This window comes from Caretta caretta, chromosome 10 (genome assembly GCF_965140235.1).
Source record: "Caretta caretta isolate rCarCar2 chromosome 10, rCarCar1.hap1, whole genome shotgun sequence".
NCBI classification, from domain to species: Eukaryota; Metazoa; Chordata; order Testudines; family Cheloniidae; genus Caretta; species Caretta caretta.
The window spans coordinates 10,026,074-10,053,283 of record NC_134215.1 but is presented as its reverse complement, the minus strand read 5'-3'; the positions used below and the strand labels follow the sequence as shown (position 1 = coordinate 10,053,283).

The following is a 27,210-nucleotide window of genomic DNA, read 5'->3' as shown; positions in this document are numbered from 1 at the left end:
ACCTGTCTTTCTTTGAGTTATAGTTTCAGGGTTAGGCTGTGTGAGGCTCGGGAGGGAGAAGTTGATGGAGGATTCCTTGCCCCTTATATCTGACTGGTGTAGCATGGAAACTGTTGGTTCTCAGTTATTTTGCAAGCCAAAGCACTGTACTTTGACCCAGTGCTTGCTTATCTCTTGTGAAAAGGTTCCTACATCGTTTGGTGCCTCTCATGGAGGCTCACAGAATGGAACATTATAGTGTCTGTGACTTTTAATTGCAGAAAATGAAGTTGCATATCCAAAGAAAACAAGTTGCCATATCTGTTTTGGGGAGAAGGAGCAAGGGAAAGCTTGGCAGTTGGCCTTAAATGAGAATTCTCCATTTGTACTGAATGGACATGTACTGCCTCTCTTAGGCTATGTGTACTCTGCAACTGGGCTGTGATTCGCAGCTTGTGTAGACATACCCACTCTAACTTTAGTCTAGCTAGCTTGTGAAAAATGGTTGTGAGGATGTGGCGGTGCAGGCTTCGGCAGCCCACCTCCTCCTCCCTATACATATTCACTTGTGCAGCCAACTCCATCTTGTCCTCACTGCTGTTTTTCACAAGCTAGCTAAATTAAAGCTTGTGTGGATATGTCTACACAAGTTGCAAGTCACAGCCCAGCTGCAGTGTAGACACAGACTTAGGGCAGGTCTACACTAGAAACTTACATAAGTATAGCTACGTCTCTCAGGGTATGAGAAGTCCACACGCCTGAGAGACGTTGCTATACCGACCTAACCTCTGGTGTAGACAGAGTGCTAGGTTGCTGGAAGAATTTTTCCATCGACCTAGCTACTGCCTCTCTGGGAGGTGGAGTACCTGCACAGATGGGAGAGCCCCTCCTATTGACATAGGTAGTCTACACTGAAGTGCTGCAGTAGCGCAGCTGTGCTGCTATAGTGTTTTAAGTGGCACCTTAGAGACTAACCAATTTATTTGAGCATAAGCTTTCATGAGCTACAGCTCACTTCATCGGATGCATACCGCTTACTTCCACAGTATGCATCCGATGAAGTGAGTTGTAGCTCACGAAAGCTTATGCTCAAATAAATTGGTTAGTCTCTAAGGTGCCAGAAGTACTCCTTTTCTTTTAGTGTTTTAAGTGTAGACATACTTTTAGAGAGAGACAGGAGCAAGGCAGATTGCCAGCATAGCATGGGAGAAGATTGCTCCATTGCTGTCTTTGCTGTATCTGCTCTGTGGATTTCATTCTCTGAAATGTCTGTCAGGTTCCTTTCACAAACACTGCACACATGTATATGTTCATGTTTGCTTCACCTTATTTCAACCAGTTTTTCCCCTCTCCCTTAGCAGTGCAGGTGCCAAGTCTAGCAAACAGTCATTTAGGAGCCCAAGATGATATTTTGCTTTGCTCCCAGGGAAGACAAACAAGTGCTTTATCCAGTGAGTACCTGACTCAAATAGTTGGAGGGCTCAAGCTTCAGAAGCTTTCTCCATAGAAAGGAATGGCATTAAGCACCAGCATGCCTTTGTTATGTTCTCTCACTGCCCGTAACTTGGGTCACAGGCATTGCTGAACTGTTCCTCTGCGATAGGCAGTTCAGAGTCCATATGGGGGAGAAGACAGGTGCTTGGAGATGACAAAGCAATGGGTTACCCCAGGGCTCTGTGCTGTCTCCAACCCTGTTCAACCTTTACATCGATGACCTGCCAACAGTGGAGTCATGAAAGTTCATTTACGCAGACATCTGTTGCAGTACCCAGGCCCAGATGTTTCACAAGTTTGATACCACCTTAAACCGGGACATGATAAAGTTAGCTGACTACTGTAAGACTTAGCGCTTCCAGCCAAGCATCATAAAAACAGTCTCCAGTTTGTTCCATCTTCTTCACGCCAGTGCAGCCTGAGAACTAAATGTTTATCCGAATGGTCAGCAGATGAAGCATGAAGTAGAACCGATCTATCTAGGTGTGACCTTAGACCGCATGCTGTTACCATGTCCACCTGAAGAAGACAGCAGCTAAAGTTAGATGTGCAACAATCTTCTTAGCAAACTGGCAGGTTCGTCATGGGGTGCTCATGCTCCAACTTTGTGGACGTCAGCTCTTGCCATCTCGTATTCGGTGGCGGAGTACTGCGCACCAGTTTGGAGTCGATCGTCACACACCAAACTGGTGGATACGCAGTTACATGCCACCATGCATGTCATCTCCGGTACCCTGCATCCAACTCCATTCCCATGGCTTCCAGTTCTGAGCAATATTGCTCCTCCTCATATCAGACGAGAGGTTGCCACTGGCAAGTTACTGGAGAAAGTATGCGCCAACTCAAGCCTGCTGCTGCACAATGACCTTTTTAAACCACCAGCTGCACATTTGCGGTCACGTTGCCCATTATGGTCTCATCCGCCATGCCAGGACATTAGGGCGGAAACACTCTGGCGAGAGGAATGGATATCTATTATAATCCCCAACTAGTCCCTTGTCACCGACCCCACAATTTGCCCGCCTGGTTTTGACTTGCCCCGTCGTCACTGGTCCCTGTTGAACAGGTTCCGGACTGGGCAAGGTCTCTGTGCAGCCAACCAGTATCGCTGGGGCCTTTGTGACAGCCCTTTGTGCAGCTTTGGTGCAACGCAGATGATGACGCACGTTGTCGATGAATGCCTGCTGACTAGGTTCAGCAGTGGCTTAGAAGAACTGCATCTTGCCTCTGAAGATACCATCGCTTGGCTAGACGACAATGGCTAAATAAACTGCCCATACTTTTGGGAAATATATGGCATTGGGAGTCAGGAATGCGTTCTATTCCCAGCTTTCCAATAAACGTATCTTTTCCATGCTTCAGTTTCCCTAACTGTAAAATGGGGCTAATATTTAAGGGGGGGTTGTGATGCTTAATTTAGATATAGACTTTCCATCCATAGATATTAAAGTGCCAAGCACATTTATGTATTATTTATATATGACAGATATAAAATTTGCTCAGCACTTTAGTATCCATGGATGAAAAGTATATAGAAATGCATATTGTAGAACAGCTGATAAGTTTTATTTTATTGGATGCTAGAAATCTTAAATGCGTAGGCTTCTATAGACATGATTTAAATAATGCTACTAGTGAATCCCAGGGAAGTAAAAATGTTGACTTTGAGATTTTACACTCACTGCAGCCTGAAATGAGTCCTACACTTAAAAGGTATTCTGGCCATTACAGGGATTAGTGTGACCTACGCTCACACCACATCAGGATGTCATCTCATCTGATCTTACAAGTAAAGTAAGATTGGGCTTAGTAGAACTTGAATAGAAGATCTGGTGCAAGGAAGTGGGGTTCGTGATTCAGTAGGTGGTGGTCTGACAATTCTACAGTGTCTCAACCTGGTATAAAGGAAACTAAGTTACTGGAGGTATGGTCTGTGATAATGATGTAAAACTGAGATCCTGAGAACTTACGGTTATTAAAGGGTCACTTGTGGTTTGTGTAAGAGTGGGGGCATTAACACCTGGTATCCTGGCCAAATTTCAGCTTGGGTCTACGTAACTGATATACTTAAATCTTCCATGCAGTTTCAATTGGATATACCATTTACTTCCTTTCCTAAATTGTTAGAAATTCTGCATTTCACTGGTATTTTTGAATGATGCATGTCTGTAGCTCGCATATCAATTTCTGAAGTGGTTTGAAATGAAAGTTACAAAATTTATTCTGCTACCCAAGAGGTGTATTCCAAATTATCTTCAGTAGCAATGGCCTAATGTAGAACTGAGACAGATTAAAGTGTGCCAAGTTCTATTATCTATAGTTTTATCAGTAAAAATTACGGTAGTATTAAAATAGATCCAGTTTCTTTTGTAGTATTTGCTTAACAAAATATTTATATCCTGCACAATATTATCCTAGACCACATGGCTTTGGGGGGTTTTTTTGGTGGTGGTTTTTTCTTTTTTTTTTTTTTTTGCATCAGTCTTATAATACGAACAGCTATATGTTTGGGGAAATAACCTTTATTTATCTCTGAAACTTTTTTTTTTTAAGGGTGTGAGCAACTGCACACTTCCCCTAGCCAGTTGCTGTTGGGGGATATCAAGGAGAATTCCAGGAACTCTGGGAAATTGACAAGTCACTGCATTGTGTTTGCTTTAAACTATACTGAACTCTACATTTTGACTTAACCCTTAGGACATGTGCCCATGCTGGGTAGGTCTATGTGGGGGAAGGGGGAGGGGGCAGTAGTAGAGAGTCTCAGAGCCTGGTCAGCTGGTGCTGTTTTGCTGCATAGACATACCCAAAACCTTCTCTCTCCCCCTCCCCCTCTTTCCTTCCTACCTTCTTTGCAACGCGAGTTCTGCCTCCTTCGTTGGTTATAAATTTCTTGTTTTCTCAAAGTGGTTCTCAGCCCCTTCATCTCCATCATCACTACATGAACTCCCCAAAAGTAAGCTGAGAGCTTGCTTTACCTGATAGTGCCTCTGGCCTTGCCTTCCTGCAAAGAGCAGCTCTGAGCTTCAGTTGCATTCTCCTGATTCTCCCACCCACAGCTCTGAATGTGACTGTCCTTCCCTGGCCTAAAGGAGCTGTTGAGAAGTGGCAAGTTTATGTCCGGAGGAAAGGGTTCCCATCGTGGTAGAGGCAGGTTGCGGGAAGTCACTATTCCCAAGTTTCCAAGCACCATGACCCCCCCGCCCCCCAGGTTACCCCCATTTCATTTGGAGTACTGGATAATTTCCTATGACATCCACAGTAGGGCTGGCTAGTTTCCTTAGAGTTAATAACTTTTTATTCTGAAGTGGGTTTGAAAGCACAGCCCAGTTTAGTATAATGTTGAGATGACAAGATATTCTCTCTGAATTCAGGGGCCAGGTATTGCTAGTCTTTTAAAAAAAAATATTTCTGTAAGAATCAAAATGCCGTGGAAGCTGCAAATTTGTTTCTTGATGGCTTTTATAAAGATGGTCATGAGTTTAAATGTATCTGGTAGAAGCCCAAACCTGAACAGGTGGAGCCACGTTTTCTCTGCTTACCTTCAAGAATCAATTCGTTACCTGTCTGAATGGCATGAGCATTTGCTGTACAAGCCTTGAAATTACACCACGTCTTATTAAAAGCACAGAAAAGATGCACCCTTTTTAAAGTGCACAGATTTATTGGAGGAGCTCTGGCCTCTCCACTTCTTCTGCGACTTGGTTTTTAATCGTTTTGTTTGTGGCATACTGATATGGTGTGATCACAAATGGTTAGCAACGTCAGCACAGCTCTTAATCCTTAATCTCTTTCTAGTCTGCATATTGCAACAATCTAGTCACCAAATGCAACAGTGAAAAGAAGCACTACTGCCTGGGAATGAATGGTGTTCTTGTCTCCCTGAATGAAGTCTTCTTTTAGTGGGTCATTCCAGGAAGAAGCTATTAAAGGGCCATTTGGTAGCCTCCTTTATTGGGGGAAGGCATGAGCAAAGAGCTGCATCTTAAATTGCACTCAGAGGTGAGACAAGAACTCATCCTGGTCTCCGGAGTCGGGAGTTTCATAACCATGGGTCCTCCACCAAAAACTCCTTGCTCCTAAAAGCTTCAGCCTGAACTTCTGAATGGTAACGTTCCTGTTGAGCGTAGGATTTACAGTGGATGTGACAGGAGAGATCACCCTTGAGTTATCTCATACTGTCGAAAACTTTGAGATGCTGTGAGCCTGTTCTCTCTCTCTGTGTCTTCCTATCCCAAGGAAACTTTCTGTAATCCATTGTTAAAATAAACCATCCCAATGCTGACCTTAGCAACACGGCCATTTTTAGGAAGCAGCAGTTCTCAGTTTACACTGAGACTGCATTTGAAAATTGTTTTTTATAATTGGCACTTAAACTTACTGCTGCTGGTGGCCATTTTGCTGAGAGAATCATTTGTGACAGCATTACCTAAGCCCACTGCAGGGGACTAGAAATCTTTTCCCATCCTCCTCTAATGCAGTTACAATAAAAAAATTTCTTCTATCTCCATATGTAAACATTTAAATACCATTTCTCTTTCTTATCGTTCATCGTGACTGTACTTTAATGGGAAAGAAGTAGGTAATCCTGTGATTGGACTGTGGTCCATTTCACTGTGCTGCTCAGCCCTGGAGAGAAGGGACAACACATGAATGATTCTTCAGACTCCCCATTTCACCTGTCAAGCAGTCTTGTTCCCACAAATCAAGGATGTGTGACTCCCCCCCATCCCCCCCGACTAGTCTTGCTAATTAATTCTCATCCTGCCGTATGTACTTATGTGTCTGTCTGAGTGGTGCTGCAGATTAAACCCACCTTCGTTGTTTATTTGTAGCTTTATACCAGTCTTGGTGTGGCTTTCCCTATTTCATAACTGTTCCTAAAGTGCCATCTTGTGGCAGTCCTAGAACTCTTAATTATTTTTCTTTCCCCTAACCAATCTGCTGGGGGTCACCTACTACAGGGCAGGCCTAGCGGAGAGAATGGCAGGGCGCCGCTGGCTGTCACCTTCGGCCCCCGGCTGGAACCCCTCCGGTGCATTATTGGGGATCTGCGGCCTGTCCTGGGGGATGGCCCAGCACTCTCGCAGGTCTTGGGGGGCGGGCCAGTCCTTGTCTGCGGACAGCCCCCGAACCTGAAGCGGGTGCTCACCAGCAACCACATACCACACGGCAGGGCCACTGGCCCAGGGGCCTGTCCTTGCAACAAGGCCCATTGCCAACTGTGCCCACATGTCTGTTCAGGGGGCGCCATCGCGGGGCCTGATGGCATCGGCCGCACTGTCGGAGGCTCGTTCACCTGCACGTCCGCCAATGTGATGTGTGCCGTCGTGTGCCGGCGGTGCCCCTCTGCCATGTGCATTGGTCAAACTGGACAGTCTCTACGTAGAAGAGTAAATGGACACAAATCAGATGTCAAGAATTATGGCATTCGTGGACCGGTCGGAGAGCACTTCTGTGTCTCTGGTCACGCGACTGCAGACATGAAAGTCGCTATTTTGCAACAGGGGAACTTCAGATCCAGACTCCGGCGGGAGACTGCTGAATTGGAATTCATTTGCAAATTGGATGCAGTTAACTTGGGCTTGAATGGAGACTGGGAGTGGCTTAGTCATTATACAAGGTAGACTATTTCCCCTTGTCTCTCCCCCCCCCCCCCCCCCCCCCGACATTCTTGTTCTTGTCCTGGATTTGTTCTGGAAATGGCCCAACTTGATTATCATACACATTGTAAGGAGAGTGATCACTTTAAATAAGCTATTACCAGCAGGAGAGTGGGGTGGGAGGAGGTATTTTTTTCATGCTTTGTGTGTACATAATATCTTCTAAACTTTCCACAGTATGCATCCGATGAAGTGAGCTGTAGCTCACGAAAGCTTATGCTCAAATAAATTGGTTAGTCTCTAAGGTGCCACAAGTACTCCTTTTCTTTTTGCGAATACAGACTAACACGGCTATTACTCTGAAACCTGAAAATTGATATGAAGGACGCTCTACCTGTATCTGCAACTCCCACTGGTTGTCAGTAGGGTTTGTATGCTGGTAGATTAAGGAGATAGGTGGCTCTTAGAGATAGCTGTGGTTTTAGCTACTTAACATTAACCTTTGTGTTGTTGAACAGCCCTCTGAAGCCCAGTGATGCTGCACCCAGTGCATGCATCTGTCACAATGGTTTTAAGTGTGATATTGCAAAAGTATAAGTAGCCTTTTTAAGTAGAGAAGTTGAGTGATCAACATCTATATCTTAGAGAATAGTATTGGCCAGATTTATGACAGAAGAGTAAGGCTTTTATTACTTGTATAACTTATTTACTCCAGAAAGCCAAACTCTGATACAATATTTGGTTTTCAGTGGAGTCCCATGCTGGCTTCACAGAGGGGTGATCCTGCTTCATGTGTTGACATTGTGTGTTGTCTAGTGACTACAGCAGGTGACAGGAAGTCAGAACTTCTAGGAGTCAAGTCAGGACTTACTTATTTCATCACCAGTCATTCAACCTCTCTAAGTTTTGGGTTAACCCATGTGGAGAAATAAGTTCAGTACCTACCTACCTACTTCTCAGAGAGGCAGATTCTTAATTGTTTGCCAATTGCCTAGAGATCTTTGGATGGTAGGAGCTGTGTGTACGCTTGTTGCAGTTAATAAATAACTGGAGATGGATGTCTCTCTCTCATCTCTACCCCCTCCAGTGTTCCCAACTCCTGCCCGGCCAGTCCACGTGGTGCTGGATCCTCAGGATATCGCTTTGTTCAGAACATTACCTCGGACCTGCAGCTGGCAGCAGAGTATGCAGCAAAAGCGGCATCAGAGCAGCAGGCAGACGCATCTGGCGGGGACAGCCCAAAGGTTCAGAGAAACATTATCTGCCCAGCAATGCTTTGGGAGGCTTTCAGGCCTGGCAGTATACTGTAGTTAAACAAGTCTAAAGATAATTTATCCATTGTACATATGTGTTGTGAGTTACGTATTTCCATTGGGATACTTAACGCCCCTGAGGGTCACTGGGTCGTCCCCCTCAGTGTCAGTCACTGGCTCATGGATATCTCCGCTAGGTTAGCTGCCCAAATTTATTTTCTGCATTCACTTAAAAGGTCAAGTTACAGGAATCTTTCTTTTCTGATGGACCATGAAGCCTGACATGCAGATGTGCCCCGAAGAAGCTATATATTTGAAAAGTATTAAAACCAAGGAGTCTTATTTTTCTTCTTCAATTAACAGCTCCACAGATGTACGTAACACTTTGTAAAATACACTGAGGGAAAAAAGACAGGGTCCCTGCCTTGAAGAGCTTGCTGTTTAACTCAGGCAGAATACACAGGCCTGCAGTTCAGGGACAAGAGGTGAGGAGAGCAGTGTAGAGAGGATTAGCTTTAAAAACATAACGAACAAAAAGTAAGTCATAAGGAAGGAATTCAGTCTTGATGAAGTGACCTTATACCCAAGCTGAAGATGTAGGTTCTCTCTTGGTAATGCCAGAGTTGGGATCTAGCAAGGGAGCACGATACTGGATAGCTATGAAGATTGAATTCTCCCCTAAGCCAGGGTGGCTGTTCTTGGTGCAGATGCACTGATGGAGCAATGTGAGGAACTGGAAATAAAATAAACCTTGCTAGTGCATTTCTTCAATTTCTAGAAGGGAGGGGTCCCTCCTGGAGACGGTGGAGCAGGACCAAGTCATGCTTGGTGCTAGTACCTAGAAGCAGGAATGGATGGAAAATTTTAAAAACGTAACAAACCTTTGGAACTTTTTTTTCCAACAGAAAATATTGTTTGGTAGAAAGTTTTGCTATATCTAGAAGGCATCCAGTATCTGGCTTGTGCATAAACTCCAGCATAAGAATCCTTATTCTGAAATTAAGCTTCCTCTGTTGTGTCCTCTCTTTTAGGATGAGTCCAAACCACCATATTCATATGCTCAGTTAATTGTGCAGGCCATATCTTCAGCCCAAGACAGGCAATTAACACTAAGTGGGATCTACGCCCATATCACCAAGCATTATCCATATTACAGGACTGCTGACAAAGGCTGGCAGGTGAGTTCTTGACACCTACAAATTTTGAAATTCCTATTAAAGTGCTTATCCTAAAAAGAAACACATTTGGTGAGGGATCAGGGCACTGGGGTAGTGGGAAGCTGTTCCAGTCAATTTAGGGAATAATCAGTTTAATAACATCACTTAAACTTTTTGTTTGTGGGCAGTGTTTGTAAAGGCTATTCTACAGAAACAATCCACATGGCTCAGGGGCCTCTGGTTTTCTAATGCCCATCCTTGCCACTCTTGTCACTCACCATGCCTGCATTTCTAGAGACATCTTTGACATGACTGTCATCCCCATTTTCATTTCCTTCCATGCCCTTGCTACCAGCAGCCACTTCATCAGTCTCATCTCCCCTGTTCTCTCTCCAAATTTTCCTTGACCCCTGAAAAATCTTGACGATGTCCAGTTATTTAGAAGAGGATGCTCAACAGACCTCTCCATTTGCGATTGTTCCACTTCAGCATGGCTGTCTACAACTCTGTTCTCTTCCTGCTTTTAATCACAGTAACCCTCATGCCCTCCACGACTGTTGCTTTCCTTTTCCAGAGTATGGTCGCTCTAGTATAAATACCATCATGGACCGCTAAGGGTCTGAAAACCACAAGCTGGCCCCTTGTGTTGCACGTCTCTGCATTTAGCATACTATTGAGAAATCTCACCAGCTTCTCTGTACAATTTGTCCATAGCTGACAATGCTGTGTCAGACTTGGGTATTCAGCTGCTTGAGTGTTGCTTTTAATGTGTCAGTAGCCAAGGCTTCAGCCACACTCACCCTTTCCCAGTGCCACGTCTCTGAACTGGGTGTTGTCACTTCCAGGCACACAACACTGGTGCACTGGAGAATCACGGGCAGCTGTTGATTCCACATGCTGGCTGGAGCAGCATGGCTGGTCGCACTTGGCAGTATAATCAGAATAAGTACATTCTGCCTGCCCAGTTTTCCTCTGCACTACCAACTGGTTATGGAATTCTTCACTTCCCACCTTATCCTGCTCCACAGTGTTGCTGTGCATTGTTAACCAGCTGCTGCATTATACTGCAGAGATGGCTGCATTTCAGTGGTGGGTGAAGTGGTCTCTATATGTCCCTTCCTTCCCTACCAGCAGTGTTGTAAGGCTCTGTAAAGCACATCTGTTGCTCTTTGAAAGCTGCTAGAGAAGCACAAAAATGGGGGCCGGGAGGAAGAGGAATTAGAAATGATTTTATGCAGTTGTGGGCTCACTGTGCCTGTCCTGCAACATAGCGGTGCTAAACCTAGTCAGTGATAGGACTGTTCCCTGGGAATTCAGTTGTTGTTTATATAGATGGGTAATATCTACAGCACCCTACAGTGCTAGGTCCGTGCCAGACAGCTAATGTGTCCCTCCCAATATCTAGTCAGTCTAAAAAAAAAAATCACTGGCCTGCTTTATGATTATTGTGGTGTGTGGTGGCCTCTAGTGGTTCATGTTAGCACATGTGATCAATTTGCTGGTAGGCGGTGCAGCCCAACCTGACAGTTTTCCATTTGAAGACAAAAAAGCCGTCTTTGAAGTGTGTTCTAAATGTTTTACAATACATATCTCTTTTGTTTATGCTTTTCCAAAGCCCCTACTTCCATATCTTGCAGTGGAAGAGCTACTGCCCTCACTGGTTCTAGGAGTTGTTTCGAAGGGGCAGCTAACAGTACAGTGCCAGGCAAATCTATCTTTCTCCATAGTTAATGGAAACTATCTGTATTTGTAACTTATTTAGCCATATTTTTTTCTTATCACTTCCATTCCCCTTGTGAGTCTTGGTAGCTGGGTAGCTTGTTACTGTTTGTGGCAGAGATTCTGAAGGGGATGGATGTTACTTTTCTGGTCTGTGAAGCCTAGTTTGTCTGTCTTTGGTGTTTCCACATTGCATAGTAATCAACTCATTCCTCTGCTTCCTTCAGAACTCCATTCGGCACAACCTTTCCTTGAACCGTTACTTTATCAAAGTTCCACGCTCCCAGGAGGAGCCTGGAAAGGGCTCCTTTTGGCGAATCGACCCTGCCTCAGAAGCCAAGCTAGTCGAACAGGCATTCCGAAAACGGAGACAGAGAGGGGTGTCTTGTTTTCGAACCCCTTTTGGACCCCTCTCCTCCAGGTAAGTTTGGGTCCCTTTTTATTTTGTTCCAAATCTCTATAACTGTTTTGGTGTCATTTCATAGTAATGCAGAACTTATTCTCACAGGAGTAAGTGGCTTACTGTGCAAAGCCCTGCCGTTCATTTCTGAAGAGTTGGGTCCACATGTGGATTAGGTCGTAGGAGAAATCATGTGGTATTTAAACTAGTCTCTTTCAGATAACATCACATCATTTGACATGATTGTCAGCAATGGAGTAGAAGGGATGTAGTATGGGACTAAATGAAACTGCCTCAGCCAATGGTATGGGTGTGGAGGAGAAGCTTAGCTGTTTGGACTAATTGATCCTAGCTCGTGCAGTGTTACCCTTTGCTCTCACAGGGACCAAATTTTGTCTAAATGTGTGTGAAGCTAAGGGAAAATTAATAATAAAAAGGTGACATCCACGATAGGGCGTGTATGAGAGAAGGATATTGTTTGTTTGAATGTTAATGAAAATGTGAGTCCCATAGAGAATACAGTTCTGTTTTATAGATGATGTTTTTTTGTTAAAATGAATGCAAATAAAGTCAGGATCCCTCACAGTTCAATGATATCTAGTTAATTTATTCAGTGAGATTCTATAACTAAACACCACACCCAGTGAGTATAGTATTAGAAATAACTTAAAAGACCCAGGAATTAGAAATCCATAATCCTCTCTGCTAAAATATTTATGCTAGGCTGCTGGTCTAATGTACTGACAAGGGGGATTCTAGCAGTGACTTCAGAACTCTTTGTCACTTTAACTAGCTGGGTTTGGGAATGTTGCGGAGGTAACTGCTTGAAGTTCAGTGTTCTTTGTACTTTTAGACTTTTCTAATGACTCAATCCAGAGTGTCAAAGTGTTCTCATTTAAGGCTGGTTACTTTCCCTGGTCAGAGGGGAAATGGAGTGCTTTCAGCTGTTCCCTTGGGTTTATGAACAGTGACTCTCTTAAATGGTGCTTGTACTTTTGGGAATTCCCGACCTTTGTAATACTGACAACTTGAAGATCACATTTGCATGAAAACTTTGTATCTGCTATAATTGCAAATAAAGCCTGCAATTCCTGTTACTTAAAATTAGCAAAAAATACAGTTCTTCAGTGTACTTTGTGAATTGGCAGCACTTAGTGGAGTTTCACTGTTTTTGCCTCTCTCAGGACAGGAATAGTGGGAGAGGAGCCTTGGCGTCATCTCCCATCTAACAGAGGAATAGAAAAACTCTCATTAAATGTTTCATGTTTTGTTTAAATTGTAGCACGTACTAATCAAAGGGACTGTCAAAAACAGGATTGGAAAAACAAAGCCAGCCAACTAAAACCTATTAAAAAAAAAAATCCATTTGAGTAGCCCATTTAGATTCAGATTTCTCCCTACTAAGAGTGGTATTGCTGCAAAGATGCCATGCTATTGGCTTCATTGGAGGGAGTAGGACGGTAGAAACAGCACAAGAATGGTTTCTTAGTGCTGTGGAAGAATAGAAGCTCTTCTGCTGAGGCAGTAGATTTTGGAGACGCCTTTTGTTCTCTGCTACAGCTTTGTTGGCCAGAATGTATTCTTTTGACTCTGTTTGCACTGGTTTGTGTTTCAGGAGTGCCCCTGCCTCTCCTACTCATCCCGGCCTGCTGTCTCCTCACTCTAGTGGCCTACAGACTCCAGAGTGCCTGTCCAGGGAGGGCTCACCCATTCCACATGAACATGATTTTGCGTCAAAGTTAGCCTCTGTTCCAGAGTATCGATATTCACAAAGTGCGCCTGGTATGTAGCCCCTATTTTGCAGGAGATGGTGTTTATTGTGGTGGGAGGGTGTTATATATTTCAAATAAAAGCCTCATCTCTCCATACTTAACCACTGGAGGCTGGGAAAGGGTATATAGCTTTAGACTGTCTCTTTCTTATTCGCTTCAGTTTCATGGTGATGGGATGGGGAGTTGAGGGAGTCAATCTGAATGGGGATTTGGATCTGTCCTCTCTCCTCTTCAGCCATTTAGGTCGGTTGCTCTTTGGGGCTGCTGTCTCCACCCAGAGTTCCATGTGACCTGATAATTTAAAAAGCACTGAGCAGGGGTGGAGTTTTTCACTCATATGCTGGGAAAGTGAAACTGCTGGGTGGTGATAGGTCTGTATGAACCCCATGATTGTGCAACCCATTTAAAATCCTGCACTGTGTGTACACACACTGCATACAAAAACTATACTCAGAATGTTGTTGAGATTGCAAAGCCAGTCGCTCAAAAATTAGGAAGTACAAGATTGACTGTTGTCTGAATAACTTGAATTCTTTTCCAAATACTGCACCGCTCAGCATTATGCATTATTAGAAATGTCTCAGTAAATGAGTCTGAGTAAATGAGTGTTCTAACTTGCGTATCTCTTCCGTTTCAGGATCACCTGTCAGTGCCCAGCCGGTGATCATGGCTGTTCCTCCCCGGCCATCCACTTTAGTGGCAAAGCCGGTAGCTTACATGCCAATAGTGACTTCTCAGCAGCCTTCTGGTCATGCAATCCATGTAGTGCAGCAAGCACCCACTGTTACAATGGTCAGGGTTGTAACCTCCTCCTCAAGCTCTGCTAACGGATACATACTGACAAATCCGGGCCCAGGCGGCGGTGCTCATGAAGCAGCAGGAACAGTGCTGGATTTGGCTGGTGATCATCGAGGTAGTCTGTTTCATTTCCCTCCCTACTTGACAAAGGAAGATTTGTCTGGACTTGTAGGGTTTTTCTGCACACCTATTTCACGCCCTGGGTGTTTAGCCCTTGACAAAAGAGGTCAGTCATAAGATACAATTTAAATTGGGTAAGAGCTTTCACACTAGGTCTGCCTAGCAGTAAGCAGGAGAATTGAGCTCTGTGTGGCCTTTAGTTAGTAAAAATCTAGCTAGAATTTTACTGGTGACCAAAGCTGAATATATGGCTGTGAATATTTATTCTAGTTCTGGTGCCCACCTACAATATGCTTGTGGACTGTGGCCCATTCTGATCAATTGGGAAAATTACCAAAAGGCATTGCTATCCCAAAACAAAACTCCCATCATCCCAAGGTATTCTTTTCTGTTTTGAAAGCCAGCACAGAGAAGGCTGAAGCTGTTTGTTTCAAGGTGACATTGATGGTAATTGAGACTCTGTGTCCTTTTTCTGTGGATATGTAAAATATATTCCAAGGGAGGAAAGGTGTAAGCCTCTGGAAATGAGTTTTGTAGAAGTGCATATAGTGTTTGTGATTAGAAGACTCTGCAAAAGCCAATTATTATAAGGATCACTTTATATCTTTCTAAACTGGCCAACTCTGGCCTCAGTGGTTTTAGTGAGCTAAACCCTGAAAATACCTAATGTTCTATAAAAGGATCATTCTCTGTCTGCTTTCACTTGGGCAGTATGTCCTTTTCTGCAGCTCTTCTCATAATTGCATGATATTATTGTACAAATGTACAGTTAATGTACAAGCACAATAAGAACAGTGAGTTTCGTTGGGTGTTTGTGCAGAAGAGTGATTTTTTTGTTTACAAGCTGGGATGAGGAGGGGAGGGCAGGGCAAGACAAAAGACCCTCCCCAATAGTAATATGGGACACTCAGCATTTGCTTTGGTGTTGGCTTGCTTTTGACCACCTTCAAACTTCCCTGAAGTTTTTGAATAGATCCCCTCTGTGGTTCTCCAGGCTTCCCAGCAGCAATCTGTGGGCTTGCCTACACTTGTAGTGGTACAGTAGCACAGCCTCAGCACTTCAGTGTAGATGCTGCCTGCGCCGACAGGAGAGGTTCTCAGGTTGGCATAGGCAATCCACCTCTCCAAGAGGTGGTAGCTAGGTCAGAAGAATTCTTCTGTCAACCTACCACACTGTACACCGAGGGTTAGGTCAGCTTAACTGTGTCACTGTGGGTATGGATTTTTCACACTCCTGAGAGATGTAACTACTAAAAAGACGTAACTTTTTAGTGTAGAGCAGGCTTCTGTCTCTCTCTGATCCTCTGCCATTGCTAGATCCTCTTCCCCCCTCCCCCCGCTCAGCCTCTGCCTTCCCCAGCTCCACTCTTCATCCTCTCTGCTATCTCCTTTTCCCTCCCCTTTGCCTTTCCTACTGTCTTCCTTCTCCTCGCTGGCTCTCTTGTCTCTCCTAATCTGTCTCTTCCCTACTTCCCCGACCACTCCTCTTTACACCCTTCTACCAGCCTGACACCCTGCCTGAGCTCTCCTCTCCTATTCTTCCATATCTCCCTTGTTTCGCTGATGTTAAGATGGGGAAGAGAAGGGGGACGTTGGGGTCCTCCCTGCTGGATCAGCTTCCTCACTTCCTGCCTGCCTGGGCAGACATCACTCCTTTTCTCCTCATCTCAGAGTTGGCTGGAGAGGTCAGGCAATGAGCTGAGTCAGTTGCAGAGAGAAATCTCAGTTGCAGCCTTTGGCTGGCCAACAAAGGGACAGGGTTGCTCCTTGAGGCAAGAGTTCTGGTAGCTGCTCCCTGCCTGTTGAGCAGATCAGTTAACCTGGAGGAATGAGGAGGAAGGTTTTAAACACTGCCGCACTAAAACAGCAGCATCAGTCCAGGCACTGCCCCCTTTCTGCTGGTTCCTTCCCCTATCCTTCATAGCTAGTTGAAAGTTGTTGTGCACAAAGGCAGGTGAAAATTGAAGGGGTCTGTTTCCTCTCCACTCCACTCCCCTGTGATCTCACCCAAGTGTAGGCATGAGAGTGAGCTGTCCCTATCTCCACAAACACTGGGGCTGTTTGATACTGTTATGGTTCCTTCCCTGTTGTGTAGCTGAGGCTCAGGGTGGTTGGTGTACAGGCAGGGAACTCGTGTAGTCTAGTTTCCACTGACTATTATTCATGCCAAAGTAGTAACATGCAGATAAGGAAAAGAACGATGGGGAGAACCTTTTTATGCCTCAGGATGACATTTTTATAACCTTGTTTCTTAGTTGGCCTGCTTGTGCCTTAGAGGAAGTCTATTCCTGACATTGGTAAATAGTTGCATAGATATTTTTGTGTTAGGTACAGTAAGAAAACTTGTGGAGTTACTGAAAAATCATGGCTGGATGTTTTGAAATGCTTCAGAATAACCATTTGTTCCTCATAGGTAGTAATCCTTCCCCATTCTTATATCACTGGTTGCAATGTTCTTCTCAGCCTTCTCGGTGCGGATCCCATTGTGTCAATCGGCCCACAGAAAGTGTTCCCTGGAGAACCTGATCCTTCATAAAGATTTCTGGGTACTTCACATCTCCCGGGATCAGGCCAACACCAGTCAGCCATGTCCTCAACCCCTTCTTGTTTTGGAGCCCAAATGTGTTACTCTGAGACTAAGCTGCATTGACCTGAGAAGTGATGCTTCCCATCCCCAAGAGATACTGATTTGTGGGATTCATCCAAGGCAAATTATTTGATGGTATCTGGATACTTTGGCTGTATGTGCTTGGGTATTTTCATTTTGTCTAATCTTGGGGTATGCATTATTGTTAGCATATTAATGAAAATGAAGACCGCTCAAGGTGAATGATTCTCCTTTCTGTTTAATATCCAAACAGGCCTGGATGAGAAACCAACAATTGCGTTTGCCACAATACCCACTGCCAGTCGAGTCATCCAAACAGTTGCCAGTCAGATGGCTCAAGGTGTCCCAGGGCAAACTGTTACCATCCTTCAGCAGGCAACTCCAGTGACCATTGGACAACACCAACTCCCTGTTCGGGCAGTGACACAGAATGGGAAGCATGCCATCCCCACCAACAGCATCACCGGCAGTGCTTATGGTATGGCTTTCCTTTATGGCTGTGTGCTCCATCACCTGATGTAGTCACATGCACTGCAAACTCTAGAGTTCTTCTACACATAGGTCCTGACATACGAGTTCTCCCATACATCCAATTTGAAATGTGTGTGCAAGATGTGTATTGTGCAACATTTTGCACCACTAAATAACAGTTTTTCTCCCCCAACCTTCGTGCTCTTAAGTCCTTGCGGGGAAAAAGCTCTGCCATCTCAAACAACATAGAGGCCTTCTAGACCAGCCCCAGACACTCAAGACAGGTCTAAGTATTAGCTAGACCATCCCTGACAGGTGTTTAATCTAACCTGCTCTTAAGAATCTTCAATGATAGAGATTCTACAACCTCCCTAGCCAATTTATTCCAGTGCTTAACTACCCTGATAGGAAGTTTTTCCTAATGTCCAACCTAAACTGCCCTTGCTGCAATTTAAGCCCATTGTTTCTTGTCTTATCCTCAGAGGTTAAGGAGAACGGTTTTTCTCCCTCCTCCTTGTAATGACCTTTATATACTTGAAAACTGTTATCATGTCTGCCACTCAGTCTTCTCTTCTCCAGACTAAACAAACCCAGTTATTTCAATCTTCCCTCATAGGTCGTGTTTTCTTGACCTTGAATAATTTTTGTTGCTCTTCTCTGGACTTTCTCCAATTTGTCCACATATTTCTTGAAATGTGGTGCCCAGAACTGGACACTGTACTCCAGTTGAGGCCATATCAGTGTGGAACAGAGCAGAAGAATTACTTCTCGTGTCTTGCTTACAACACTCCTGCTAATACATCCCAGAATGATGTTCGCTTTTTTTGCAACAGTGTTACACTGTTGACTCATTTAGCATGTGATCCACTATGACCCGCACATCCCTTTCCGCACTATTCCTTTCTAGGCAGTCATTTTCTATTTTATGTGTGTGCAACTGATTGTTCCTTCCTAAGTGGAGTACTTTGCATTTGTCCTTATTGAATTTCATCCCATTTGCTTCAGACCATTTCTCCAACATCGCCTCTGCAGAGTCCAGTCCCTTTTTTTTGTCCTTGACAATGCATCTGTCTATCCCTTCCCCACCTCCCTCCATCTAGGGTTAGCATCTTTTCAAAAATAAATGTGGCCTTCCTTGAGCCCATTTTCTCTTACTTTGACTTTTCTTGCTGTGAAAAAGTAGAAATTTTATGTAATGGTTTTTATGAATTCTGCACTTGGCATTGCTGCCCAGTGGAGGCTAAAGGGTTAGGTCTGCTCTTGGGGCAGAACAGGAGACAGGAGTGGTGTGAGAGACATCTGGGTTCTTGGTGGAGTGAATGGGCTGTTTAAAAAACTGATTGAAACCGTCCCAGCTCAAGGAGGATCCAGAGACAATGAGAAACCCCCGCAACTGAACAATCAACATTTGACAGCAAGCAGCTCCAGCAGGTGGGGTATGTGAACTCCGCATGGCTCTGCCTGAGAAGTGACAGGAGGGGGATAAGAGTTGTTTTTTGGAAGAGGCCAGACAGCTCTCACCTGGGACTGACAAAGGGACAGAGACCCTGAAATGGAATCCAGAGCAGCGTGGCTGGTGGATAGCACTGGCTTGGCCAGATGGACTATGTCTTAACCTTTTTCTCTAGGCTAACCTAGGGACTTGCAATGCTTTTTTCCAGTTCACTAATAAGCCCTACTCTGTTTTAGAGAAACTGCCTGGTGTCACTGCAAATACATGCTGAGGTGCATTAGCCTACAAAGAGTGTAAAAGTCTCTGATTGGGGGCTGTGTTAGTTGTACTCACTGGGCAGAGCTCATGGTGTGAAGCAGGAGTGCAGGAGCCCAGAGGCTGTCTTGGAGGCAGTGAGGCTGTGTGGCCTACTGTGAAGAAAGAGTAGGATCAGTTGGAGGCCTGGCACACTGAAGGGTTCCTCTTGTGGATCCGTGACACTTGCTAGTCAACCCTTGCCCTCAATATTACATAATAAATCTTCCCTAGTGCTCTTCTGACACCACTAAACCCTCAACTCTGTTCTCAGAAAATCCTTTTCTCCATACCTCACTGTCTCACCCCCAGTCTCTTCTCACTCATCAAAGTCTTGGGGAAAGAACCAGTACTATGGTGCATGGTTTCGTCTTGTAGAAATGGAGAGGGCCTACTGGATCTTCTACATCAATGCAGGATTGTTCCATATAGGATATTTTCTAGTAATTAGTCCAGTCTGGTTTCCCTTGGGATGTTATTCTTGTGCTTCCTTGGGACATTAGGTATTGTCACTTTAAGGGTAATGACTGGTGGTGGCAGAACCCTAGCACTTTGAGTTTTGCCTTCCCTTCTTATGAAATCAGAGTCCCAGCACCCCCACTCTGACTCTTACGGGCAGTCAGAGTGGAAGACTTCGTCGGGATTTATGCTGGCTTTCTTATAGCATCTTTTGGATTGTCCTACGAGTAATTTCTTTGGTTTAGTCCGCTGCTGGATGAAGGGTTACCACCATTTTTTTTTAACCTTTCCCACCAGAGTTCTACCTAGTTTTACCTTGTCCAGTCATGGAAACCAGTAATGAGTAGCTGTAGTTTCCTCAATGTATAAACCTGTTAAATAAGAATAGAGATTAAAAATAAGTGGAGCTGGTATTATCCTGCAGTAGCATGAGACTGATGTAGAGTAGGACATTTGATTGCTAATTATTCTTCATTTATGTTTAAGGTGCTCTGAAATCACTGAAATTTGTCTTACTCTTTTTTGTAATCAGATGTGATTAGAATCTTTCCGGTGACACCACAGCTTTCCTGTTGAAGTGGTGCTAGAGTCTCTCTGCAGAGGATGCAGAGCTTGTATCTTTCCGACGCAGTTCACTATGCACAGCTGAAAAACATAGTTTCTTCCCTTAGGCTGACTGGGTTTTTAACATGTTTCCCACCCTGGGGTTTTCTCCTCCTAGAATTCCACTATGGCTTTTCTGAATAGTGGTCAGTGGTTTTCTCTCATCCAACCCTGACGGTCTTCTCTTTTTCTCATCCTGTTGACCTTACTGGTGCATGGCATCCTTCACAATTGCCTGGTGTAGTTTGCTGGACTCTGAAGGACTTTGTTCTGCTTCCATTACTACTTATCCCTGTGCTCCTTTTTTGTGCCTCTAGTAGTGGACACTCCTGTATTGCTAGCTCTTACCATGTTGATGTACCTCACAGTTTGGCCATCTTTATCAATGTGAAGCTATTTTACGATTTTGCTAAGGTATAAGCATATTCTGTCTTGCTGTGACTTTAAACTGTAGAAATTTCTACTCAGTAACAGAACTCTTGAAACTCTGTAAGCTGAAAGTAGGGTTACCTTATTTCCCAGTTCTTTACTATTGTGAGAGTTCAGCCTAGTTCTTGGAGAACGGGGCTGGAAGCCAGGAACTCCTGGGTTCTAATCTCAGCTCTGACAGGGACTCCCTCTGTGGCCTGAGGTAAGTCATTTAACCTTTTTGCCTTAGTTTCTCACCTGTAAAATGGAGACTAAACTACCCTCATGCCCCTAGCAGTGGTCCATCCAGGTCAGGTTTAAGGCATGCTGGTATGGCAGCTTGGGAGAAGCTTTTGATTGTGGTGCTCCATGCAGTAAGTTGAGCTTCAGTCTCATAGTCCAGGGATGCAGAATTTTTCAGTCATGGGCTAGGGGTTAAAACACAAGAGTAGGAGCTTTCCCAGCTGGAGACAATTCCTTAGCTCACTGGTGTTCGGGTTTATTTATGAATTGATGTGTGAAGCATTTTGAGAACTTTCAATGGAAGGTGCTAGGGAAGAGCAAGGATTAATGTTCTTAAATTCACATAGGCGTTTAACTTTTTCTGAGTTTGTAAAGCACATCTGAAGGTGACAGTTGCATATCTCCAGTATGATTGCTCTCCAGTGTGATTTACTTCTGTCTTTTTTAGACCTGCAAATGTTGTTTAAATTTTTGGCTGAATTAACACTTTTTTCTCTCCCACTCCGCAGCTCTCACAAATCCGCTACAGCTCCTTGCAGCCCAGGCTAGCTCATCCACTCCTGTTGTGGTCAGCCGGATATGTGAGACAGCGACTGAAGACCCTGCAGCACCCTCGGGTGAGCCAGATGTCAAAAAACCCCGGATGGAAGAATCCAGCGGAGCAGTCCAGGCTCAAACTGGAGTAATCACATCAACAGCGCCTCAAGGACAGGCAACCAGTGAATGACGAATGACGATAGTAGGAATGTAGGTGGGGCAGTGGCATGAGCCTCGAAAGCAGTTTTCAAAGAAAAGAAAAACTACAACTGTAACAGTTCAAAATTTAGAGAATTACAAGCTCTTTTTAAAATTTACATTTTAAAGGGCAGGTCAACAACAGTTCTTAGAATCTCGAGGTGCCAAAAAGAATGAAAAAAATCCTCCCAACTACCTGTACCTGGAACTCAGTTCTGCCTTTACTTATGGAATATTTTCCCTCTTTTTAGATTTAAAAAAAAAATACAGACAACTGATTGTATGACTGCTGGGATTTTTTTTTTTTTTTTTTTTTTAAATCTCCTTCCCTTTGGGATGGGAGTTACAGTTCAGCATCTAAAGGAATGTATCACAGACACATCTGCTCTCTGGGAGGAAGGCTGATCATCTCTGATGCCTTGCTATTCTGCGCCTCAGAGCTTCAAAACATATGACCATTGAAAAGGGCCACCCAAGAAGATTTAGAAGGATGGGTGCAGCTTCTCGTAGGAACAGCATTAAAGTAACATGATACCAAACTGGGGGGAAAAGGCAGATTTTTTTTTTAACAAACCCACACCGTGAAACATCATTATACCCATGTTTGTTTATATTGGGATTTGGGAGGGTGAGCTACAGGGCTCAACCAGATGGATCTTCAAAATGTGGTTTCTGTCTATTCCCTGTGAGGGAAAGTGAGAAGACGGAGGAGCAGCATTAATCTATTTCTTTTAAAGAAAAGAGAAAAAAACAAAAAGGGGTGGGTTGTCCTCACACTGATTTCTCACAGTTATTCATCATCTGCTTCTGAATTCACGGAAAAATATCATAGTGACTGAACATGTGAGAAATGGCACCTTTGAAAGGTTCTGTGTACATTTGGTTTTCTAGTTGTTCATATGTCCCCCTGCTTCTGGGGCAACATGGTTTATTCATAACATTCTAGAATGAAACTACCGTCATCTTTTCTGTGAACCCAAGGGGCAAATGGTTAGCCTTCTGCATCAAAGTGGTTATCTCAGTCCTTTCTGGCAGTACGACCCTCTGGCCTGAAGACCAGATGGCCTAAGGTCAACAGCCCAGCACCAGCTTCAAACTTGGAGCTGGCATTGCTGGAAGTGGATTTCAGCAGGTGTCCCAGGGTGTGAAGCTGAGACAGTGAGGTTAAATTCCAGGGGTGAGGGGCAATGGGGATTATAGACAGTATTGAGAATGAATCTCATAAACTAATGCAAACCAAGAAAACGGAGGCCTCTTCTTTCTACATGAAAACTGTCAACTGCTGTTTTTAAAACAGGATTTTGAGGTTTTCCTTTGCTCCCCAACCCAGGCCTCCCAATGATATAGTTAGACAAAGGACCAGAAGTCAGTTGCATTTGTTAGGACTGGCCAGGAGTCAAGATAATTTCCTTTTAAATATATATTTGTTATAATTTAGCAGTTGGATAAATCATGTTCTTTTCAGAATGTAGTAAAAAGATCAGTGCAGACCCAGTATCCCTACAGATTTCTGAGACACTTGAAGCAGTTGGGGAACTGGATGCTCTGCATGGCATGAATTGTGGTTGAGGAAACAGGATCACCCTCTTTTCAGCCTCCAGTTAATCAGCTGTTAGTTTTTACAGTACAACCCCTTCTGCTATCTTCTGTGTAAACACCAAAGACATTTCTTAACTTAAAAATCCTGATAGCTTTGGAAATGGGAAAAGTAAGCTAGCAATGCTGGAGCATGTCTTCTTTCTAGGGATCTGTCTGTCCTTTGTGCTTCCACTGATGCAGTGCAGTGTTGTCATCTTGCTGTTAAATTCAAACTGACAGCACTGTTATGGAGCACAGTGCAGTGAGCAGCAAGCTCAGTGTGGAACTTGTAATGGGACGGATCTCCCCAAGACACAGCAAATGAGACCATTCATATCCTAGACACCTGGCAGATCACAGGTGTTAAGGAGTAAAGCAGAGCTGATTAATTCCTTCTAGCATCTTAAGGAGGTGGCAAATGTGGTAGTAATGGCTAATTGCGAACAGGTGACGCTACTTCTCTCTAGGTTTCCTTTCTCTTTGCCAAGTCCCATTCCCTCTGACTGAGATCCACTTTCTAAACGAAAGCTGAGCAAGTCCCATTCCCTCTGACTGAGATCCACTTTCTAAACGAAAGCTGAGCAAGTTTGGTTTTGCCTCACAAAAACGAATTTCTTGCAGTTTCCAAAAGAGGAGAAAATTCCTGGGGGACATGGTTTAGGGTTACACTTTTAGAGGAACAGACAGCATTGAAGACAGTGATGCATCTATAGCTTGACCATTCGAATTTATCTGTACATTGGTAACGGTGAGTGTACAGATTCTCTGGATTTTAGTTCATTTAATTGATTTCTGAAATCTGGTGGCAGCTATTGTAATTTGCCTAACAGTTGCAGTCAGCCATTCAGTAACTTTGCACCTATTCTGCTTTCTGTAGGTGGCTAAGTGTGGGGTTTTGACAGTAGTCAGCTGATGTAACGGTTTGCTCAAAGCCAGGATCCCAAGAGAAGACTATTAGCACAGACTCAGAAATAGGGCACAATGATGAGAGTGCAGCACAGTTTGTTTGTGCCCCTACAGCCAGTCAGTAACTTCAGGTGAATGGTACTTTGAATTTCGGCAACCCCCCCCCCAAAAGAACTATAAGGCTGGGAATCCTTTGTTTAAGGAAGGCTTTTTAAGTCTTGTAACAGGTCAGGTGAGCAAATGCTGGATGAGTGACAAATGAAAAACATTGTTTGGGCTGAGATGGTTGCTTCTTCCTGAAAATGTCCATAAATAGGACCATACCATAAGTTGCTGTAAATCACGTAGATCCATTAAATCAATGGAGACTTGTAGACTTACAACAGGTGAGTGTTTCCACAGATCAGTTGCTGGGTTATAGACATGCCTTTTAAAATGTACAGATTTTAAAGTGTACATATTTGCCAGCATTCAGGGCAGTGTAACATTTCCTAGACTCTCCTTTGTGGCTCAGAACACCTACTGGCCACGTTGCTAGTTGAAGATAATTGAATGTACTTATCACCAGTTACATGTTCACTGGTCCACTTGCAAAACTCCAGAATCTTTATCCAAGTAGTGTTTTCTGCCTCATCCCACATCAGTCTGGCGTATTCACCATCCATTCTAAGAAGCAGCTGTGCCACTTATGAATTAACCCTTCTTGGCCAGCCTTTTAGTTGGCACTTGGCTAGTGTTGGATCCACACTAGGAAAAATAGCACTTCTTACCCCAAATCCTGTAGAGCCTATGGAAAAGTGTTCTCCTTCCTTATTTGTAGCAGCTGATAAAGAGTATTTATACCTACTTTCAGGCCTCCTGAGTGGTTCTCTAGCATGCTGCCAGTTCTAGAAAGCTGCTCAGCTAAAACACTGCAGTTACTAATGAAAATTCCTCTGCAGAATTTCCTCTTAAAAAGGGCAAATTATAGATATTGGAGATTGAAACAATCTAATATGTTATCTAAACCATCCCTACCAAGGCAGATTGTTGCAAAGCCAGAAGCAAGTTTTCTTCCCCATTACATGCTTTTTCAACCCTTAAAAGTAAGTAAATAAAAGGGAAACTTAAATGCATGAGTAAGATAAATTTGTCCTGTTTACACACACTAAAAATCTAAGCTTAGAAAAATATCCAGCTTTATTAAAATAAAACGTGGCCATCTAAATAGCCATCTATTAAAATCCAGTTTGTAAACAAACTTAAGAAATCCGTAACAAAAATAGGGATGCGATGGAAATAATGACTCTCTCTGCTGTTCAGTTAGTGGGGATAAAAGTTATGCACCATTCCATGCTTGCAACTTCACAGCTATAATTTCTAAATCAAATATGCATTGATAACCTAAATTCTTGTAGTGGTGATCCTCTCTTGCTGTCTTTTTCCCTTCCTGTTGCTAATCATAGTCCACACTCAGCTGATTGGGTATAACCAATATGGAGGAAATGAGTTGTGGTGTTTCTTGGTTATTGGAATGCAGAATTTGGGCTGGAAATGTTTGGTGATCAGACAGACTGAATCCATGTCTGAGTTTGGCTTGTTGACCCTTCTTTTCTAGTTGAAAGTGATTTCATTGGAGAATATTTCCCCTGTGCACTCCAACTGATGCCGTATTGAAACCAGCAGATGCTCTCTTTTCTTTCAACAACGTCTCCTTTTTAGGCGGTTTATTGCTGGTGACTGTCAGACCCGGGCCTAGTCCCATGAATTCTCTTACATTTTCGCACCAAATCTCTGTTGCTTTTGAGACTGTGATTACTGTGCTGTCCCTTGGCTTGGGCAGGCATCTTTGGAGATGGAATTCAGTGCAACTCCAAGGTCATTTGAATTACAAGTGGCCATTTCACTGTCCCCACCAGTCTGTCTATGTGAAGGTGCTCCTACATTCTGGCGTACTTGAATGTGACCTCCCATACTTGGGTTACCTTTGCAGAATAATATTGAATATGTTTTAGTGATTGACTTGAAACCAAGAAAATGTTATCTCCAAAGAATTCCCAGGAATCATACAAAAACCTGTATCTGCCTTTTAAACTCCCCTTTCTATTTGAAAATGGGAGCTACTAATTTTTGTGTAAGGTTGCAACATTAAAAAAAATTAAATGAATTTTTTCTGAAATTTTAAGAAGTCTGTTTACATTTCAGCCCGTTTTTTCTTGTTTCTTCCAGTTGCTAGTTAAGCCACACCACATGTTGTACACGGGGCATTAGTATTAAGTCCACAGGCTTTCTCTCTTGGGTATTATAAATGACTATGGAAACAGCTGGAATAAGGAGTAAGGTCTTCAACTAAAGGGACATTTAAGTTTGATTATCTGAAACTCCCAATTGTCCAGAACAGGGTCATATCCCTCTTCATCTATTAATTGTATTGAAAAACCCCTTATTTTCCCCAAAACTTCAGTTATCTGAAATTATTGAGCATCCCTCACAATATGGAGGTTGTACCATATGGTATTTTTTAAAGTTTCTTTACCTGCTATAACCCATACCTTGGGATAATCTAAAACTGAAAAAAAACAAAACAAAACTAAATCTATTGACTTTTCACTGTTTCCTTTTTGCATTTTTCGGAGCTTGGACAATGATGAGAGATGAATCAGTTTTACTTTGATTTATAGGCAGTTTATAGCTCCTTTCACTCACACACTACTAGTGTGATGCCTGGGTTGCAAACACTGCAGGGGATTGTTCTTAGTTTTATTCCACTGGAATTATTTTAAATTCAGGTCTCTGGATCTTGGCTTTGTAAAAGTATATTTTTGAAATATGTCAATTTTGGGGTGGGAGCAAAGTTCATAGCTCTAGCTCAGTCCCATTTTTCTGGGCCAGGAGAGACTGGGTGAGCTGTAGGGGGCAGCATGTTTAGCCTTTGGTGAAGACAGAGCACTTACATTGAATGCTGCCCAACACAAGGCTGGGAGAAGACTATAGGATAACACATTTGGGATCTGCAGGCTCTGAGGAGGACTTGGAGGGGTCATGTTGACCAGCTCATTATAAAATCCTGCCATGTTTCAATCTTTTGTCTTTTAGAAATTTGCTGCCAGTTGCAGCTTTTCTGTAAAACAAGAAACACAGAATGGAGTTAAATTTTACAGAGGTGAAGAAATAGGCAGGA

The 27,210-nt window shown here is 43.6% G+C and overlaps 1 protein-coding gene across 1 annotated transcript in view; it reads left to right on the top strand.

Annotated features, from left to right (window-relative positions):
- FOXK1 (forkhead box K1) overlaps positions 1-26,208 on the top strand; it is a 73,170-nt gene extending 46,962 nt beyond the window's left edge. Inside the window, exons 3-9 of the mRNA XM_048868005.2 lie at positions 8,161-8,317; positions 9,358-9,504; positions 11,430-11,623; positions 13,218-13,384; positions 14,012-14,287; positions 17,154-17,378; positions 21,341-26,208. Of these exons, the coding sequence (XP_048723962.1) occupies positions 8,161-8,317; positions 9,358-9,504; positions 11,430-11,623; positions 13,218-13,384; positions 14,012-14,287; positions 17,154-17,378; positions 21,341-21,558 (1,384 nt within the window). The 3' untranslated portion in view covers positions 21,559-26,208. The remainder of the gene's footprint in view (positions 1-8,160; positions 8,318-9,357; positions 9,505-11,429; positions 11,624-13,217; positions 13,385-14,011; positions 14,288-17,153; positions 17,379-21,340) is intronic.
- Positions 26,209-27,210: the final 1,002 nt, after the last annotated feature.